The following is a 15,218-nucleotide window of genomic DNA, read 5'->3' as shown; positions in this document are numbered from 1 at the left end:
CTAGACTACACTAGACTAGATTAGAACAGAACAGAACAGAACAGAACAGAACAGAACAGAACAGAGCTGGAATGGAATGGAATGGAATGGAATGGAATGGAATGGAATAGACTTCAGGACTTACGATGCCTTACCTTGCAATTTTCACAGCATAATTCATTACTGCAGACGGCTCCCCTCTGAAACGTACAACTGCTGGTACAACATTTACTCCTTTTGCAATGCTGAAAAAAAAAAAACATGAGATTTCCTTGTAGTGAACTGTGCAATGCTCACAGGGTTAAGGAACATGGGCTGGACAGTGGTTGCAAGAGAAACTAGGTTAGAAGTTAATTCCAACATAAACAGATTTAATGACTCATCCTTCGTGTTTTTAGAGACCCTTAGTAAAAAAAAAAAAAATTAAATGTTCCTTTCAATACAATCTTTCTGCAGCCTGGAAAAATTGAGACAGGTAAGATAAAGTCTTCCAATACTGGAGAATTACCGTATTTTTCTGAGTATAAGACGCTCCGGACTATAAGACGCACCTACCTTTTTGGTGAGGAAAACAAGAAAAAGAAATCTGCCTCTGCCTCCCAGCAATTTTGTCTCGTTTGCAGCAAACAGCAAATGGCCTGCTTTACTTTCATTTTCATTTTCAGCATAGCTTGATTAGCACAAGAAATAAAAAATCTGCTCCCAGCAATTTACCTCCTTGCAGCAAGCAGCAGAGGCCCCCGCAAAACAGCTGAGAGCCAAACAGCTGAGAGTCGGGAGACCGATCCAACGGACAATCGCCTTGTGCTAATTAGGCTGTGCCGAAGCTGAAAGGAGCTGTTTCTTCTTGCTGCTTGCTGCAAGGAGGTAAACTGTTGGGAGGCAGAGGCCAAGGGTGGTGGCCAATGGGTGGGCGGGGCTACATTCAGTGTATAAGACGCACCCAAATTTTCACCCTCTTTTGGGGAGGGGAGGGGAGTCTTATACTCCGAAAAATACAGTAGCTAATATTTCATCCATAATGTTTAAAAACAGCTTATCCTCATGCATTTCGATAAAATGCCTTGGTAGTGCAAGGGTTTAAGGCACCCTGTTATTAAGCTGCTTAAGACCAGCTGCCTGCAATTACTGCAGGGTTCGAATCTCGCCAAGGCTCAAGGTTGACTCAGCCTTCCATCCTTTCTAAGGTAGGTGAAATGAGGACCCAGTTTGTGGGGGCAATAAGCTGACTTTGTATAAATATACAAAAGGATGAAGGCTATTGCTGAGCACATTGTAAGCCGCCCTGAGTCTTCGGAGAAGGGCGGCATATAAATCAAATTTTAAAAAAAATAAAATAAAAAAAAATCTGTTTATTCCTGGTGCATTTCAATGCATGAGCCCAAAGCTTTCGAAAACTCTTTTCTGAAGTTCAGCAATACTGTGTTTTCCCGAAAATAAGCCCTCCCTGAAAATAGTTAAAAGGCATGCACAGCTGGTCCCTGCCATTTCCTCTGGTTAGGGTTAGGGAGACAGAGCTGGAAATCAGGTAAGGCGGCAAGAGGTGAGAATTAAACCTACATTAATGGTTTTATGCTCCCTTCTGAGAACCCATCCTGGACTCCTGGAAGAGGACAGCATACATATTTCAAACAACGCATATGAAAATTCACATACTGACTTCTCAGATACTCACCTCAATGCTTCCGCAATCACACTTCTCTCCAGGTTCCAAAATACCATTCCCACAAGCTGATCTGCCTTTGGGCAGTTTCTTCCGAGAATACAATTTCAAGTTTGGCCGATTAGAAAGGCAAGGGGGGCTTTTGAACTTAATGAAATTTTGGAAGTCGACAATGCTACAGCTGCTGAATTTTTTAATTCCGTTTGAATTACTGAAAGAAAGGAGAAAAAAAAACTGGTAATGAAGGTAAGTGGAACTGATACTGATAGCAATATTCCAGTATTTTATTTTATTTTAAATTTGATTTATATGCCGCCCTTCTCCGGAGACTCAAGGCGGCTTACAATGCGTTAAGCAATAGCCTTCATCCTTTTGTATATTTATACAAAGTCAGCTTATTGCCCCCCACAAACTGGGTCCTCAATTTACCTACCTTAGAAAGGACGGAAGGCTGAGTCAACCTTGAGCCTGGCGAGATTCGAACTTACTAATTGCAGACAGCTGGAGTTAAATTACAATGCATTAGTCTGCTGAGCTATCCAGGGGCTATTGAGGGGCTGCCACAAAGAAGAAGGGGTCAATTTATTTTCCAAAGCCCCAGAGGGCAGGACAAGAAACAATGGATGGAAACTAACCAAGGAGAGGAGCAACCTGGAATTGAGGAGAAACTTCCTGACAGGGAAGACAATTAACGAGTGGAACAACTTGCCTCCAGAAATCATAGGCGCTCCATCACTGGAGGATTTTAAGAAGAGACTGAATAGACACTTGTCTGAAATAGTATAGGTTCTCCTGCTTAAGCAGGGGGCTGGACTAGAAGACCTCCAAGGTCCCTTCCAGCTCATTCATTCTTGAGAAAAGCCCACTGAGCAATACCCATCCTATGGCTTTTTAGCTCTTTTCCCAACTATGAAGGAGATGTTGTGACCCCGGCCCCGGAGGCTGATTTATCTTCGCATGCTGAGTCGGAGGATGATACGGAGGAGGAGGAAGCTGTCACGAGCTATATGCCGGAGGGGCCGTCTTCACTGGTGAGTCAGCAAGAACTGACAGTTGCTGATGTGCCTCTGGACCCCAGCCAAATTGAGGAGGAAAAAGAGGCCGGTAACGACGAGGGGGAGCCCCCATTGGATGCAAAAGAGAGACGTAGGAGACATCATAGAGAACAGCTATTGCCACGTCCCAAGAGGTGTGGTCAGGAGACGTAGGGCCACACCCTACAAAGTATAAAAGGGGTGTGACTGAGCTGGAAAGGCGTGGTGAACAATTTGTTGGCGTTTTAGATGCAGTGGATTTACAACTGTTAGTTTGGAGGGGTTTTTTTTTGACAAGAGTCTGCATTCCTGCATTAGCCTGCTGGCCGTCTGCCAAGACCTTTGGAACATTGCCCGGTAACTATTGGACTGATATACGCTTTGGAAGAGAACTATTTATTAAAGGGCCAGCTTCAGTCTCTCTCTCTAGCCTGCGTTTGTTACTACTGGGATATTTGAGCCTCTGCAAGGCCACTCGTGGGAGGGGACAGAACAGGAGAGAAGTGAATAATAGGAATACTTGCACTGCATTCGTGTGCATTATACAGACGGCTCCAGGGCATTTGCAGTCTTTGCCGTCTTCATATTCCATCCCCAGGCTGAAACCGAGCAGTTGAGCCAGAATGACTGAGAAGGTCTCCAAAGTGATCGTCTTCTCATACTGGAAGAAAGAAGAGAAACCAGACTAAGGAATCGAAGTATTCACTCCGAAGTGAACTCAAAGATTCCTTTATTAGGAGCTCCGGCAGCCCCGGCAAAGAGTTTATCTCTCAACGCAGGCTAACAAGTCCGCCTGGCACGGAGATGAATAGTTGTCTGCCACATCTATTCATCTCCGTCCCCCTGCCTTTTATCCCCCAGAGCTAGGGTGGGATTTTGCTAGCAGCGGTGGCTCTTCCGTCCCAAGGACCGGCCCATAGATTTCCACTGCTCTCCTCTCCTCTCCCTTCTGTGCATCCGCGCATCAAGCACAGGACCCAGCTGTTCCTCCTCTTCCTCATGGCTGACTTAAGTGGCTCAGTGGCTAAAATACTGAGCTTGTCGATGAGAAAGTTCGGCAGTTCTAATCCCTAGTATAGGTCTCTTGCGTGAGCAGGGGGTTGGACTAGATGACCTCCAAGGTCCCTTCCAACTCTGTTACTGTTAAACCCCGTCATCAGCCACCTCCAGACCTGGGGGCTGTTGAGTCTCCATCTGAGGGCTGACAGACGGCGCAGGCCCCGCCTCTCTCTCTATCTCCCCCCCCTTTCTCTCTCTCTCTCTCTGTCTCTCTCTCTCTCTCTCTCCCTCTCTCTCTCTCTGTCTCTCTCACACTCTCTTTCTCTCTTTCTCTCTCCCTCTCTCCCCCCTCTCTCTCTGTCTCTCTCTCTGTGTGTGTGTGTGTGTCTCTGTTTCTCCCTCTCTCTCTCTCCCTCTCTCTCCCTCTGTCTCTCTCTCTCCCTCTCTCTCTCTGTCTCTCTGTGTGTGTGTGTCTCTCTCTCTCTCCCTCTCTCCCTCTCTCTGTCTCTGTCTCTCTCTCTCTGTCTCTCTGTCTCTCATTCTCTCTCTCTCTCTCTCTCTGTCTCTCTCTCTCTGTCTCTCCCTCTCCCTCTCCGTCTCTCTCTCCCTCCCTCCCTCCCTCTCTCTCTCTCTCTCTGCCAGCTCCATTCCCCCTTCCCCCTCCGAGCTCTCGGGTTGCCTTGATGCTGACCCTGACTCCCACCCCTCCTCCTCCTCCTCCTCTGATTCGGCTGCTGGAGGGGCCGCCGGCCGACAGACCACAACAATTTCACAAAGAGAACAGCAAATTATACATGGGTCCATGACTGAAGCCTTCTTCGGTTTTATGTTGGTTTTATAAACCTAAAAGTCATATTCTATATTGAAATAGAGCAATGCTTTTCTACCTGTGGTCCAGAGACCCCTGCGGGGGGGGCACATCTTGTTACAGGGGGTCTGCGAAGGCTTGAAGAAATGTTAGGATTTAAAACTTGATTTGTCGTGGGTGCTCCACGGCTGCAAAAGATATTTAAAAGGGATCCGTGCAGGGGTGAAATCCAGCAGGTTCTGGAGAACCGGTAGCGGAAATTTTGAGTAGTTCGGAGAACCGGCAAATACCACCTCTGGCTGGCCCCAGAGTGGGGTGGGAATGGAGATTTTGCAGTATCCTTCCCCTCGAGCGGGGTGGGAATGGGGATTTTGCAATATCCTGGAGTGGGGAGGGAATGGGGATTTTGCAATATCCTTCCCCTGGAGAAGGGTGGGAATGGGGATTTTGCAATATCCTTCCCCTGGAGAGGGGTGGGAATGGGGATTTTGCAATATCCTTCTCCTGGAGTGGGGAGGGAATGGGGATTTTGCAATATCCTTCCCCTGGAGTGGGGAGGAAATGGGGATTTTGCAGTATCCTTCCCCTGCCACGCCCACCAAGCCATGCCCAGCAAGCCACGCCCACAGAACCGGTAGTAAAAAAAAATTTGGATTTCACCACTGGATCCGTGGTAAAGAAATGGTTCCTCTCCTGAACTCATTTCTGCTTTTTTTTCATCCACTGATGCACCCTATGCTTTGATGATTCCCAAAGGTGCAACTGGACTTTTTTTTTTCTTTGAAAACGTTTCGCTTCTCATCCCAGAAGCTTCTTCGGTTCTCGTGTAATGTTTGCAATCCCAGAGTGGCCACCGGAGCTCCCAGATCTGTGATCACATGACCTCAGAAGCGGTACGATGGCTGGTACTTCAAGAATTGGTCGTACATCCGTTTATTCAGCATTGGCGTAAGTTTAAACAGTCGCTGGTTGAATGGATGTAAGCCAAGGACTTCCTGAACAAGGATGAATTCAGGGGAATTCTTATTTTATGCGGTTGTTTTTTTTTGCTAGCATCTAAATCTGATATCTTTTATTATCTAACCCAAACCAGCCCAAGATCGAAATTTTAACCCTGCAAAAAAACCTGTGATACAGTACCAGAGCTATGGCTGCATCAAAATTTCGGAGGCACAATTTCCCTGTAAAAGCTGCTCCCACGTAATTTGGCTTCTCTCTGTACCTACAGCACAAGGGGAGAGAAGGGATTAGATAGATGATAGAGAGATAGAGAGATAGATGACAAACAGACAAGACTGACAGACAGACAGAAAGATGATTAGAGATAGATTCGCAGACAGATAGAGAGATGGTAGGTAGATAGGTAGGTAGGTAAGTAGATAGATAGATAGATAGATAGATAGATAGATAGATAGATAGATAGATAGATAGATAGATATCTGAACTAGACCTTCTGGATGGATGGATGGATGGATGGATGGATGGATGGATGGATGGATGGATAAAGGCAATCAAACACATTTCCCCAGCAGCACGAAGCCGAGTCCGAGTCCCGATAAACCCCTTTTATTTAATTCACAGTGAATTCCTCTCCAGCAAAGTCTCCCATAATCTTTCAAGATCGTTCACAATTACCGATCTTTATCAGGCTTGGAGAGTGGCCAGGCCGATATCTTTCAGACGCCGCAATGCTTGGCAGGAATGAACTAATTGTCTCCTGCAAACTCCACTCCCCTTTCGCTCCTCTTTTATTCCCTCTGGGAGGGGCCCTTCATCGTCCACCTGTGGCCTTACTCCCGAGTCGACCCTTGTTCTTTAGCTCTCCCCTTCGTCTGGCAACTCTGCACATGCGCACACTGGGAACAGGCTTCAGCTGTTCCTCTGCCTCACTGATGTCTGACTCCAAAGGCAGCTGATATCTGTCATATGGCCCTGGCTCCCTCTCTGCCTCTGACGCAGAGCCTTCATCAGAGCCCTCCCCAGACTCCAGGACTGGCCCATGTTCCTCCCCAACCTCCTCACTATCCGAATCTGCTGCCAGCTCCGCTGGCCACTGGCAGGCCACAACAGGTTCACAGATAGAGAGATGGTAGGTAGGTAGATAGATAGATAGATAGATAGATAGATAGATAGATAGATAGATGATAGAGAGATAGATAGATGATAGATAGATAGATAGATAGAGAGATAGAGAGATAGAGAGATGGTAGGTAGGTAGATAGATAGATAGATAGATAGATAGATAGATACATAGATAGATAGATGATAGATAGATAGATAGATAGATAGATAGATAGAAGATAGATAGATAGATAGATAGATAGATAGATACATAGATAGATAGATGATAGATAGATAGATAGATAGATAGAAGATAGATACATAGATACATAGATAGATAGATGATAGATAGATAGATAGATAGATAAATAGATAGATAGATAGATACATAGATACATAGATAGATACATAGATAGATACATAGATAGATAGATGATAGATAGATAGATAGATAGATAGATAGATACATAGATAGATAGATGATAGATAGATAGATAGATAGATAGATAGATAGATACATAGATAGATAGATGATAGATAGATAGATAGATAGATAGATAGATAGATACATAGATAGATAGATGATAGATAGATAGATAGATAGATACATAGATAGATAGATGATAGATAGATAGATAGATAGATAGATAGATAGATAGATAGATACATAGATAGATAGATGATAGATAGATAGATAGATAGATAGATAGATAGATAGATAGATAGATAGATAGATAGATATCTGAACTAGACCTTCCTGATAAATACCACATGATGTATTGGTTTGCCATATCATGTTTTGTACGTGCACCTATTACTTCTTATAAACCTGGATTTAGAGACAAGCATGTTCTTTCTAAAAAGCACATTTCCCAAGCTCTTTGCTGTCTGTATTTGCAGGAACATTTCCACCCCCTGCAAAAAAAAGATCCTGAATACTTGACCGTCAAGGGCATCAAAAAGGAAAAACAGGACTGGCATTTAATTCCTTCCCACTTACACAAACAAAAAGGCCAGATCGTGAGGCCGCAGAACAAGGTAGGAATTTTTCCATTGCAAAAACCTTTGGAGGATTTCATCGGCTTCTCCTTCGGTCGAGATTTTATTACCGTCGGTCCAGAACTCCAAAGAGGAAAGTACAACTGTTACGTTAAGGTCGGCAAACATCTGAAAAAAGAAAGAACAAATCTTCTTTTCGTTAAGGCGAATCTCCACCAATTGGAACTTGAGTTAATTAAAAACAGGTTCAGACCTTCTTCTGGTTAAACTGGATTGTAATATCAATTCCCCCAAAACAAGCAAAAGGTTCAATTCTACATTGAAGAAAAGAGTCAGACGGCAGCAGGAGTTAAGTTAATCAAAATAAGAGAAGAATAGAATAACAGAGTTGGAAGGGACCTTGGAGGTCTTCTAGTCCAACCCCCTGCTTAGGCAGGAAACCCTACACCACTTCAGACAAATGGTTATCCAACATCTTCTTAAAAACTTCCAGTGTTGGAGCATTCACAACTTGTGGAGGCAAGTTGTTCCACTGATTAATTGTTCTCACTGTCAGGCAATTTCTCCTTAATTCCAGGTTGCTTCTCTCTTTGGTTAGCTTTCATCCATTGCTTCTTGTCCTGTCTTCAGGTGCTTTGGAGAATAGGTTGACCTCCTCTCTTCTTTGTGGCAGTCCCCCAAATATTGGAAGACCGCTATCATGTCACCCCTGAACTTTCTTTTCACCAAATTAGACCTACCCAATTCCAGCAACTGTTCTTAGTTTTAGCCTCCAGTCCCCTAATCATCTTTGTTGCTCTTCTCTGCACTCTTTCTCTATTTTATTTTATTTATATATATATTTATTGAGTACATATATCTAGCATTTAACACTTGTAATTATTTTGGCAATATAGCAATAGCACTTAGACTTATATACCGCTTCACAGTGCTTTCCAGCCCTCTCTAAGAGGTTTACAGAGTCAGCCTCTTGTCCCCCCAACAATCTGGGTCCTCATTTGACCCACCTCAGAAGGATGGAAGGCTGAGTCAACCTTGAATTGGTGAGATTCGATCTGCCAAATTGCAGGCAGCCGGTAGTCAGCAGAAGGAGCCTGCAGTACTGCACTCTAACCACTGCGCGGCTCATATGAACAGTTCTACATCAAAACTCTTAGGATTAAGAATAAAATGCAGCCAGACCCGAAGTTCATCGGAGAGAAAAACCAGAGCATAACTTACACTATTAACAAAGCCGATAATCTGCACAATGTTCGAGGTTACGTAGTCAGGATTTCCGCCCAAATAGTTGAACTGGAAAACAAGAAGTCAATATATAGTTACCAATTATTTTTTTTTTAAAAAAAGACCATTATTACTTGCCGTTACTGCATGCAAAGCAAAAGGGGGCTTAGATCAGAGTTGGGCTCCCAGTTCATCACAATGACAGGCTTTAGTTAATGTCTACTCTGAGTTTAGACAATATAACCAACACCACCAATCAAATAAAACTTCCAGTGCGTGTAGTCAAGGCTATGGTGTTCCCAGTTGCAATGGATGGCTGTGAAAGTTGGACCATAAGGAAGGCTGAGCGCCAAAGAATGGAGGCCTTTGAGCTCTGGTGCTGGAGAAGACTCCTGCAAGTCCCTTGGACTGCAAGGCCATCCAACCGGTCAGTCCTAGAGGAGATCAACCCTGACTGCTCTTTAGAAGGCCAGATCCTGAAGAGGAAACTCAAATCCTTTGGCCACATGATGAGAAGGAAGGACTCCCTGGAGAAGAGCCTCATGCTGGGAACGATGGAGGGCAAAAGAAGAAGGGGACGACAGAGAAGGAGATGGCTGCATGGAGTCACTGAAGCAGTCGGCGTGAGCTTCAATGGACTCCAGGGGATGGTGGAGGACAGGAAGGCCTGGAGGAACATTGTCCATGGGGTCGCGATGGGTTGGACACGACTTCGCAACTAACAACAACAACAACAAAAACTATGATACTAAGTCATGAAGGATGGGGATACTCAGAAAATCCTGAGTCAGAATATTTTGAACGGTTAAGAGACTTACCAAAACCTTGTCCACAACAGCGTAGACTTCTATGTACCTGTGACTTTTAGTGGTATCCGACAGAGGCTGAGGATGGACAAAATAAATTTCCTTTTTTTTAGCAATGCTTCTTATATTTCACAGGCTGGTGTTGTAAAAAAAAGCAGGATGCAAAATGCATTCTCCTTAGCAGCACAGATACTCCTCAACTTACAACCACAACGGAGCCCAAAATTTATGTTGCTAAGGAAGACGTTTTTTGAAGTGAGCTTTGTCCCGTTTTACGACCTTTCTTATGGCCGCAGTTGTTAAGAGCCGGTTTTATTTATTTTTATTTATTTTATTTCTATACCGCCCTTCTCCCGAAGGACTCAGGGCGGTGTACAGCCTGATTAAAAGCACAAAGACAGACAAAATTAAAAAAATAATTAAAATTATTAAATGATTGGCTCAATTTAAAACCCCAAATTTAAAATCCCATTAAGGTTGTTAAGTGAATTGGGCTTCCTCATTGACCTTGCTTGTCAGGAGGTCACAAAAGGGTATTACGAGACCCCAGGATAGGTGTGGGTGTGTACCAGGGGTCTCCAACCTTGGCAAGTTTAAGACTTGTGGACTTCAACTCCCAGAATTCCTCAGCCAGCTTTGCAAAGCTGGCTGAGGAATTCTGGGAGTTGAAGTCCACAAGTCTTAAACTTGCCAAGGTTGGAGACCCCTGGTACACACCCACACCTATGCTGAAACTATCTTGAGAACTTCAGCAGGTAGATAAGGTACAATCCTAGTACATAAACAGGATAAGCACTTTTAAACACTGCTTTAAAAAGGAAATGAAGCACAGCACTGACCACAGTATCCGAAAGCAGCTTATAGACGTGTTTGGTCTTCAATTGGTTGTCTACCTCGGTGACATTTTCTGTCCAAATTGGGCCTTTGGCCTCTTTGCTGCTCAGTTCATAAATCAGGTGCTCGAAAGTGGTTGAAGATTCCAGGTGTTCGATGCCGTAGCTGACATTCTCAAACTGCAGCACTCCCCTGAAAATGTCCACATTGTTATGGCACGAGATTTTCTTACCCGCTTAAAAACCCAGCTTGCCTTCCTTCCCTGAACTTTATTCGTCGTGAAATACAGGAAATAACTCGACAGATTAATTGCAATGGAGCCCCACATTTTTGTTCCTGAGTGAGGCATTTGCTAAGTGAGTTGCCAGAGTTGTTAAGTAGGTCATTGCAATTCTTAATTGAATCACGACGTCATTAAAAAAAAGGAATCTGGGGATACTGGGGAGCAGTTAAAGCGAAATATAGGTTAGGAGTGGAGGGAAGCATCCCTGGAAAACAGCTGAAAAGCTGTTATCCAGCCAAAAATAAACCTAGGAGGAGTGAAGGAGATATTTTTGAAGAACAGTTACTGATTTTGAAATGTTCTTAAGAGAGGAATAAAATACTTTATGTTGATTATTAGATGTGAGTTAAAAGAAACATTGACTTGATTTGGGTTTTTGAAGTAAGGAAAATATACGAAATGCTGATGGTTAAAATGATAAATGAATATTATAAAGAGCTGTTTAGATCTGAAGTTTAAGATTTAGGGTGATTACCTAATAAAATATTAAATGTTAGAATAAGATGTTAGATTGAATGGTAAAAATTGGGTTTAGATTTGTTCTTTTTTTTCTTTCTTTTTTTCCTTTAAGATGTTAACTGATGAAATTTGGAATTTATACTTATTTTATACCAGATCAAACCCTTGCTCTAAAAAGATGCTGTTTTATGTTTTATGTTTAAAAATAAATTTAAAACATTTTCAAAAAAAAAAAAGAGAGGAATCTATCTTCCCCTATTGTCTGTGCTCGTTAGAAGCTAAAAAAAGTGGTCTTATTAGCCATCAAACCTCAAAAATAAACGAGCCTGGATAGCTCTGCAGACAAAGGCACTGTAATTTAACACCAGCTGTCTGCAATTAAAGTAAGTTCGAATCTTGCCAGGCTCAAGGTTGACTCAGCCTTCCATCCTTTCTACGGTAGGTAAATTGAGGACCCAGTTTGGGGGGGCAATAAGCTGACTTTGTATAAATATACAAAAGTATGAAGGCTATTGCTTAACGCACTGTAAGCCACCCTGAGTCTCCGGAGAAGGGCGGCATATAAATCAAATTAAAATATATATATATATATATACTTTTCCCAAAAGGTTTCCACAATTTTGGCCACTACTGTATTTTCAAAATTAAATCTCTTACCTGAGTCCAGAGCAGGTGCTGAGTATTGCCACAGAATTGGGGAAGCCTTGGATATACCCTTGATAGAAGCATTCATTCTAAAGACATGTATTTTTTAAAAGAATCAATTAACATAACCATCATTAGCTAATTCCCTTTTCCAAATAGGAATACTATGGCCCTAGTTATTTGGACAATTGATATGCCTTTTGGGCTTTTGCAGCCAATCTGGAACTTATTATTATACTAGCTGATAAGCCAGCGTTGCCGGGGTATTTAAGAACCAATCCCCCTTACCAGAGGGAGCCCCCTTGTGGAGTATTGTGAAGCCGTTACCATGACAACTCCACTGTGCTGTACAGTAGAAGCCATTTTAAGGCACAACAGGCTGTATCTTAACAGAACGTGAATCCAAAATGCACAGTATCACTGTCAAAAGTACAGCACTGGCTCTTCGGCTTTGAAACGGAGATGAGCACCGCCCCCTAGAGTCGGGAACGACTAACACATATGTGCGAGGGGAACCTTTACCTTTTGCATTTTCTAATGGATAACAAACACAGAGTGCAAAGAAATGTTATTTATGCTTAAATGAATCAATGGGAAAATGTAAAAGGGATATGAAATGAGACTAGTATTGTTCGAAGTTGGAAGATTAGAACTCTACATATTATTTGCATTATTATTGTTAACGTTGAATAAAAAAGACTTGATCCAATCAATGTACTGTCCACAAAATATGTATGTTTATATTGGGAGAAAAAAATTACTCCAACAATAAAAACATCTTTACCTGAATTTCCGGGGTAGTGGGTTGCACAAAGCCTCTGGGGTTATAGGTATAAATCATGAAATCATTTGGCAGAAAGGATCTGTAATGAAAACCAATGAAATGGAAGTCAAATTGGTATCAAAAAGATGGATAAGTGCAGGTAATCCTCGGCTTACGACCAGAATGAATTGGGACCAGAATTTTTTCTTGCTAAGCAAAGCAGGTGTTCAATGACTTGCACCGGATTTTACAACCTTTTTTGCCACTGTTGTTAAGCGAATCAATCCCTGCAGTCCAGTGGTGGGTTTATTTATTTTATTTATTTATTTTTCATATTTGTATACCGCCCTACTCCCGAAGGACTCAGGGCGGTGAACATCCAAAAATAAAAATACAAAGACATACAGAAGTTAAAAACTATTAGAAACAGATTAAATAATTTAGGCTCAGAGATTAAAAACATCCAATTTATCTAAAAGAGATTTTAATACCCAGTTTAAAAGCCAATTTAAAAGCTAATTTAAAAGGAGAGTTAGGCCAGACCAGCCTGTTGGAATAAAAACGTTTTTAGGGCGCGGCGGAAGATGCGTAAGTCTTGGATCCTCCGTATCTCCGGGGGGAGCTCGTTCCAGATGGCAGGTGCCCCCACAGAGAAGGCTCTCCCCCTGGGGGCCGCCAGTCGGCATTGTTTGGCTGACGGCACCCTGAGGAGTCCCTCTCTATGGGAGCGAACTGGTCGGTGAGAGGCTATTGGTGGCAGGAGGCGGTCTCCCTTCTCCCTCCCTTATTTTCCCACTATTTTCTGGTTGCCCCCAGTTCGGACCGGTTCTATAGAACCGGTAGTAAAACCGGCGGGAGGCTCCGCCTACCGACCCTGACATCATCAGGAAGCTTCTGCGCATGTGCAGAAGAGCACGCGCGAGCAAAGCGAACACGCGCTCTCGGCCCCGTTGCGAACCGGTAGTAAAGTTAAGTAGAACCCACACCTGGCCCCAGCCAGGTGCGGGCAAGCAAAGCGAGCGTGCTTGCCCGCACCTAATGTGCTGAAGCTGACCAGGCTAAGGACGCTAGCCAGATGAATACCTGATAGGCAGAATTTTTTTTTTCCTATTTTCCTCCCCAAAAACTAAGGTGCATCTTATACCCCGAAAAATCCAGTAGGCTCTAACCAGTGGTGAAATGTAAAATTTGTTACTACCGGTTCTGTGGGCGTGGCTTGGTGGGGGAGGGGGAGTAATATGACTGAGTGGGCGTGGCCAACTTTTTTTTTTTTTTACTTTTAAAACCATTTTTTCTACAACCTCTTAGGCTGAAGAAGTTGTTTTAAAAAATGCTTTTAAAGCCTCTGACGATCCCAGCTGACTTGCCTGATCGGCAGAAGCTTTTTTTTTTTCCCTTTAAAGCCTCTGACGATCCCAGCTGACTTGCCTGATCGGCAGAAGCTTTTTTTCCTTTTAAAAACATTTTTTCTATAACCTCTTCGGCTGAAGAAGTTGTTTTAAAAAATGCTTTTAAAGCCTCTGACGATCCCAGCTGACTTGCCTGATCGGCAGAAGCTTTTTTTCCTTTTAAAACCATTTTTTCTACAACCTCTTAGGCTGAAGAAGTTGTTTTAAAAAATGCTTTTAAAGCCTCTGACGATCCCAGCTGACTTGCCTGATCGGCAGAAGCTTTTTTTCCTTTTAAAAACATTTTTTCTATAACCTCTTCGGCTGAAGAGGTTGTAGAAAAAATGCTTTTAAAAGCCTCTGATGATCCCAGCTGAGCTGTGCGATCATCAGAGGCTTTTCTTTTACTTTTAAAACCATTTTTTTCAGCCAAAGAGTTTGTAGAAAAAATGCTTTTAAATTTTTTTTAAAAAGCCTCTGATGTTTGTGTGGCTCAGCTGGGCAATGGGGGGTTGGGCAGGGATTTTTGCTACCGGTTCTCCGAACCACCTGCCTCCATCGCTACCAGATCGGGCGATCCGGTCCGAACCGGGAGCATTTCACCCCTGGCTCCAACCCACTGTTTCTCAACCTTGATCAAAAAAAAATTTTTTTTTTTAAATGTGCTAGTGAAGAATTTGACAAACATGAGAGTAAGATTGGAAAAGAGAAAGTAACTCACTGTTGTTTCAGGTAGACTGTGTAGTGCTTCTGTTTTATGGTAAGAGTATAAGCCTGAACACTCTATTCATTGAGAACAAAACAAAGCAAAGAGCAATTTGTTAAAAACAATTAAATAAACCACTCAGTTGTCTTGTGTTTGTCCAAGATACCATAATCACATGTGATAAAAGCAAGGATTTATTTATTTATTTATTATTCGTATTTCTATGCCGCCCACTCTCCGAGAACTCTGGGAATCCTTATACCAAAGACAGTATACTAAATAGCATATTGCCCCCAATAATCTGGGTCCTCATTTTACCCACCTCGGAAGGATGGAAGGCTGAGTCAACCATGAGCCGGTGAGATTTGATCCGTTGATCTGCTGAACTAGCAGTCAGTTGAAGTAGCTGCAGTACTGCACTCTAACCACTGTGCCACCTCGGCTCTTACGGACTAGATCCATTTTGATTGCTTATTACGGACTAGATCCATTTTGATTGCTTATTACGGACTAGATCCATTTTGATTGCTTATTTAATATCCTATGACTATCACTAAGTGTTCTATT

At 42.9% G+C, this 15,218-nt stretch overlaps 1 protein-coding gene across 1 annotated transcript in view; it reads right to left on the bottom strand.

Annotated features, from left to right (window-relative positions):
* LOC132711241 (disintegrin and metalloproteinase domain-containing protein 32-like) overlaps positions 1–15,218 on the bottom strand; it is a 29,133-nt gene that overhangs the window by 11,028 nt on the left and 2,887 nt on the right. Inside the window, exons 3-13 of the mRNA XM_087875823.1 lie at positions 14,667–14,728; positions 12,579–12,657; positions 11,807–11,883; positions 10,413–10,599; positions 9,586–9,651; positions 8,765–8,836; positions 7,545–7,711; positions 5,624–5,705; positions 3,201–3,337; positions 1,655–1,853; positions 135–224 (exon numbers count right to left, since the gene is read on the bottom strand). Coding sequence (XP_087731949.1) covers positions 135–224; positions 1,655–1,853; positions 3,201–3,337; positions 5,624–5,705; positions 7,545–7,711; positions 8,765–8,836; positions 9,586–9,651; positions 10,413–10,599; positions 11,807–11,883; positions 12,579–12,657; positions 14,667–14,728 — 1,218 coding nt within the window. The remainder of the gene's footprint in view (positions 1–134; positions 225–1,654; positions 1,854–3,200; positions 3,338–5,623; positions 5,706–7,544; positions 7,712–8,764; positions 8,837–9,585; positions 9,652–10,412; positions 10,600–11,806; positions 11,884–12,578; positions 12,658–14,666; positions 14,729–15,218) is intronic.

This window comes from Pantherophis guttatus, chromosome 9 (assembly GCF_059756535.1).
Source record: "Pantherophis guttatus breed Tessera chromosome 9, ASM5975653v1, whole genome shotgun sequence".
Classification (NCBI taxonomy): domain Eukaryota; kingdom Metazoa; phylum Chordata; class Lepidosauria; order Squamata; family Colubridae; genus Pantherophis; species Pantherophis guttatus.
This window is presented reverse-complemented; position numbering and strand designations above follow the sequence as displayed.